We start from the raw sequence: 6,000 nt of genomic DNA, 5'->3' as shown, positions 1-6,000 counted from the left end.
TATATAATCAAGCCAGTCATCATAATCTCATAATCCAAGACCTTTTGGTATCGCAACTGACAACCTTTTAGTAAAACTAAAATTTATTTATTTAGTATATATTATGTGTTTAGTCCTTAAACTATAAGTTTTTATTTTTTTTAATATTTGAACTTTTAATTTTTTCAAAACCACACATAATGTTTAGTTTTTTTTTTCATTTTAGTACCCGTTGTAAAAAACTTAACACGTTTAGTACCTAAACTATCAGTTTTGGTCCATTTTAGTACCTAAATTTTCAAAAAAAAAATCAAAACTTAACGTTAAATTTTTAACGGGTACTAAAATGAAACAAAAAATAAACGTTATGTATGGTTTTGATAAAAAAAAAGTTTAGGTATAAAACGGGCCAGAGCTATAGTTTAGGTACTAAATGCGTACTTTACCCATTTATTTATTTTATTAATCTAAGGGTGATTATAAGATAATATTTGTTCAAAAGACTCTCAACTCATTTGATAATAAATGCTCAAACATGTTTGACATATGATTTGTTCGAATCCGAGACATTTAATGATAATAATCATCCTTATAACTATTAAGATAATTTGATTCGTGCAAAATTTATTTATTTTGTTGTACAATTTTGAGAGAAAGTAAAAAAAAATTTTGTAACATAGTCTGCGCAATTTTGTCTCTAGCTCTAGTGGTGAAAAGAAAATATCTAGTCCCAACGTTCAAAAGAAGAACAACTGGACCCCATTAGGGACCAGTGGCCAAAATACTTAAATACACTCTTAAAAACAGAACATCATTCTTCACTCATTAGCAGAAGCCACTACCAACACTTTAACACTAATTTATTCCTAACTTGGCATTTTTCTATATCGAAAAGTTAACAAATTCAGTAGAAAAGGGGGTTTCCTTTTAACCCATGTTGTTAATAATTAGGTCAATTTATGATTTTTGGTTATCTTACTGTACTTAGATTTCAAATTTAATCAATTTATTTTAATTTAGGGTAAACTACACTCATAATCATTAAATTTTTAGATTTTCATTTTTATCATCAAACTTTTAAATTTTGTATTACAAACAATAAACTTCTAATTTATCAATCTGGTCATTACTATTGGAAAATACTGACATGTTAAAGTCTTCTTACTTTTTCAAATTTGAAGCCGCTATAAAGGTTGAATTCTTGATGAAAAGAGCGATTGTCGGTCAATCCCAAGAGTAGGAAGATTCTGTTTAGCTAGAAGATTAACATTGTTTGGTTTCAAGTTGATCCAATGGTTAACAATGACATTTTGTAGTTTTAGTTTTTAGTTTTTATCGGATTATCCCCTCCTTTCGTGGTTGATGTTGTTGTCATTTGATGTTTTCTTTGATCGAAAAGATCATCAAATTAATCATCATCTTCTTCTTTATCTTACTTTCGAGTGAATCTCATCGAAAAATCTTTTAATCTTTTCAAATCTCAATCAAAACTAAAAGTTAAAACTTTTCGATATGCTTCCATCAACCGTTTGACTATTTATAAACCAAACTAAGTCAATCTTTTAATCAAACATATCATTCCCACTGTTGGAATTGATTTACGACTGCTCTGTTCATCATAAAGCTATCCTTGGTGGCGATTACAAATTTGGAACCTTTGGATTTTTTTAGGAAAAATAGTTTAAGGTGTCATGTCAGCATTTATTAATAGTAGTTAACAGCGGTGGTCGTAATAAAAGTGAATTAAAAGTTTAATCGTTATAATGCAAGCTTTAAAAGTTTAGTGATAAAAAAAATGTATAAAAAACTATTGTAATTATAAATAAATAATATTTCTATTATTTACTAATAAAATTGATATTTAATTAATAGATGATACAAGTGTAATTAAATGGGGAGTTTAAATATGCTATATTTATGTAAATAGGGATTATATAGTTTTATATAATGTGATGGTTTTGTTAGGCGAGAAATGAAAATCTAGAAACCGAAATTTGGAATGAATAAAGAAGAAGCAAATCTATGTCGAAAAATGACAAAAATGAGGAACATATACTCGTTGGTAGAGAGATAATGCAACGCCAACCCCACAATTGCAGCCAACACCTACGAGCCAAGGAAGAACAAGATAAATGACCGTTGCAATTGCAAACACCCCGAATTTTGATTATCTCACTTGCTTACAGTACTATATATATATACTTGAACACAAAATAATATTATCTCACTCTTTCTTCATCGTTTCTTATGAGTTCTTAGTGCTATTTTAATGGAGTCTTCTTCTTTGAGTTCTTTGCTATTATTCCACGTGTGTTTTTTCCTATGTCTTGCCCCACCGTTATTAGCAACAAGCTCAGTCGTCAACGCAAATACTTCTTCTAATACGAACACAACGAAGCACAACCATATATGGATCGGACCCATCGGCCACCGGTTGATTACTGTCGATATTAAAGGGTCGGGTCATTTCCGGTCAGTCCAAGATGCTGTTGATGCAGTCCCGGAGAATAATAGGAAGAATGTTCTGATTCAAATCAGCCCGGGAAATTACGTGTAATAATTTGTTTTTTTTTTTGTTTCGCTTATGTAAGCATAACTTTTGCTGAAAATGTGGCGGCGGTGCAGAGAGAAGGTGGTGGTGCCGGAGACAAAGCCATACATAACGTTTCAAGGTGGTGGCAGAGAGTCGACGTTCGTAGAGTGGCATGACAGAGCCTGTGATCGTGGGGCCAACGGGCAACAGTTGCGTACTTATCGAACTGCTTCCGTCACTGTATATGCTAATTATTTCTCTGCCAGAAATATCAGCTTCAAGGTAAATACGGAATATTATGTATATGTCAAACATATATTATTAAGCACCGTACAACCGATAAGATAATTCATTTGATAACCATGCTAAAGAGGTCGATTCTGATTTTACGAAATAAATAATGTCTGTGGTTAAAAAATAATTGTCATCTTTAGAGATTTTGAATTTAAACACAACATATAAGAGTGTTCATTATATGATGATTAAGAATCTTCAAACAAATAAATGTTGCATATTTATAATTTTGGTGTATAAAATGGCAGAATACAGCACCGGCACCGAAGCCGGGAATGCAAGGATGGCAAGCAGTGGCGTTCCGGATATCGGGGGACAAGGCTTATTTTTCGGGCTGTGGATTCTACGGTGCGCAAGATACTCTCTGCGACGATGCTGGTCGTCATTACTTCAAACAATGTTATATTGAGGGCTCAATCGACTTCATCTTTGGCAACGGCCGTTCCATGTACAAGGTAAGAATGTATATATATATAAATTAATAGTGTAAGACGATTATAATGTAATATTGTTCAGATTTTTTTTAACCAATGATAATGTATATATATATCTTCCAAATATAATTATTCTAATTTAAGACCTAATATCTTTTCTAACCACTAAAGTTAATATAAATTTTAAGAATATATACTGTTATTTATTAATTTTTCTGTATCATTAAATTTGTCTTTTTTATTTTTAAAATCATATCATTTAAAATATTCTATTAAAAAAATCAATAAACAACAACACTTATATATATATATATATATATATATATTTACTTTTGTATGTCATATTCTTTTATAATTATCAAATAAATTTTATTAAATCTATCAAAAAAAATTTAAAGATAAATTTAATTTTTTTTAATTAAATATATTTTCTAAAACTATATCCATAATCGATATGAGAGGGAGAGAGCATTTATTAGTGTCGAGGGAATAGGGATAGGGTTTGTCGTGACTATTCTGAATTTGAAATGTGAGCCAAGTTGGCAAATAAAAAGGACTTTACGTTCTTCTGTACCAAATCTTATCCATGAAGGATTGGAAAAGGAAGAGAGCTTTTTGTGTGTTAGAAAGTAGTGCTGCCCACTTTCCAAAACAGCCCTCATCCTCTAATATTTAATGGGTTGACTCAGTATCACATCAAATTTATGTTCGGATGAATTCTGATTTTAGAATTCTTCATTGATTTTTGCTATTTTTTATTATATTTTTAATAATTTTCTATAATTATAAAATAATATATGTTAAAAAAAAGATAGTTATTAAAAACACACATTCGCATACTCAATTATTTAAACTCGGTACTTTTAGGAAATATAACTTTTCTCTTAATCACTTCCTATCAAATGACATCAATAATAAAAGAAAATGTTATTATTTATAGAGATTTCGGATTCAAACAGTTACGTTTTCAGGGTGTGTATATATTATCAAATAATTAAAAAATATATAAACATATATTATCATATAATCGCTCTTTTATCATTGAATTTGATATTTTGATATAGGTTGAAATTGGTTAGTGCAGGATTGTGAGGTACACTCAATAGCAACAAGATTCGGATCCATAGGGGCCCATGACAGAAACAGAGCAGATGAGAAGACAGGGTTCGCATTTGTGAACTGTACTGTGACGGGTACTGGTCCGATTTATGTGGGTCGGGCCATGGGTCAATACTCGAGGATTGTCTACGCTTATACTTACTTCGATGACCTCGTCGCTCACGGTGGCTGGGACGACTGGGGCCATGTTAACAACAACAACAAGTATGTTTTAACAACTCATTATACCCTGGTTTAATTTATGATTGACTTAAACAAATACTTGAAATGTCCAAATTTTAAGGTTAATTTTTTATTTTTAATAATCTGAAGTGATTATGAGATGATATTTATTTAAAATTTTATTAACCAATTGATAACGTACATATTTTGTAGACACAATTACTCAAATCTAAAACCTTGGAGAAGAAGCAAATTTTCTTTTACCGGGTTTTTAGAAAATTTAAAATTGGAACGAAGGTATGAGCTTATATAAGAAAAATAATTGGTTGCAGGACAGTCTTCTTTGGAGTGTATAAATGTTGGGGTCCTGGAGCAGCGACGGTATCAAGGGACAGGGAGTTAGATTTTGAGACAGCCCATCCATTTTTGGCTAAGAGTTTTGTGAATGGAAGACACTGGATCGCACCATCAGATGCTTAGCCCCAACACTCACTATCATCTTATATACTCTAATCATCTTGTTTTTTTCCCTTCAAATTTCATTGATTCAATTCATTGTTTAGCAAGCACACCGTATTGTAATATATGCACTATTTGTTCAATTCATTCTTTCAATGTTTTTTAGGTTTAATATAAAAAAGGTGTTCTAACGATACCTCTTCTTCTAATTAGGTATCTAAACTTTTTTCGGTTAATCCAAGTACTTAATATTATGAATATTATCATTTTAAGTATCTTGATCGTAAAAACAATTGGTTAAGTGACTTGTGTCATTAATTTGATGAAAATTTTATTAAATTTAATTAAAATTATGACTAAATTAATATATCACGTTTTTTTTTCTTTTTATCTGTTTTCCTCACCAATCATTTGTAAATCCACAGCTCGATGCTTATGGTTCTCCTGGAAAACAACCTTATGGTTCTCTTGCAAAACAACCCAACTACCCGAAACCGATGACACCGAATCCATTGAAGACCTTGCTGTAGCTGCTGTTTTGATATCAGCCATTTCAGTGGCACAACCAAAGCTTCCCAAGCTATTGTTTAACCCAGAAGGAGAAGAGCAGAGCTCTTCACAAACGACAGCCTTAATTTTTTATAAATTGATAAAATATATAAATATTAAGTGCTAAATGCATAATTATGTTAATTTTATTAACTATCACATCAATTCTTTTGTTAAATAGTCTGAATTGATAAAAAATTAAAATCAATAAATAAAATGAAAAAAAGACAATAATTTAGTGATCATATGGATAATTTACCCTCAATTTTAATCAACATCCAAGCAAAAATTTAGATACTTCTATTAAATACTCATTTAGAATTTATATAGTATACGAACCAAATTGCTACAATGTTTAAAAAATTATTATTATCCTTTTAAATCTTACAAAGATATAAGCATTTATTGCCTTGGGGAAAATCCCACCGAGTCTAATCAAAATATTAAAAGCAAAATACAAATTTAAACCTA

At 30.4% G+C, this 6,000-nt stretch overlaps 1 protein-coding gene across 1 annotated transcript; it reads left to right on the top strand.

Annotated features, from left to right (window-relative positions):
• Positions 1 to 2,215: 2,215 nt before the first annotated feature.
• On the top strand, positions 2,216 to 5,065 carry LOC120113423 (probable pectinesterase 68). Its single transcript, XM_039134600.1, has 5 exons — positions 2,216 to 2,532; positions 2,605 to 2,794; positions 3,055 to 3,261; positions 4,325 to 4,563; positions 4,854 to 5,065. Exons 1-5 carry the CDS (start codon positions 2,249 to 2,251, stop codon positions 4,999 to 5,001), a joined length of 1,068 nt encoding a protein of 355 aa, XP_038990531.1. The 5' UTR covers positions 2,216 to 2,248; the 3' UTR covers positions 5,002 to 5,065.
• The last annotated feature ends 935 nt before the right edge of the window (positions 5,066 to 6,000 follow it).

The sequence above is a fragment of the Hibiscus syriacus genome, unplaced genomic scaffold, assembly GCF_006381635.1.
Source record: "Hibiscus syriacus cultivar Baekdansim isolate YM2019G1 unplaced genomic scaffold, ASM638163v2 tig00110206_pilon, whole genome shotgun sequence".
Classification (NCBI taxonomy): Eukaryota; Viridiplantae; Streptophyta; class Magnoliopsida; order Malvales; family Malvaceae; genus Hibiscus; species Hibiscus syriacus.
Note: the sequence above shows the minus strand (reverse complement) of the source record. Positions and strands in the feature narration are given on the sequence as shown.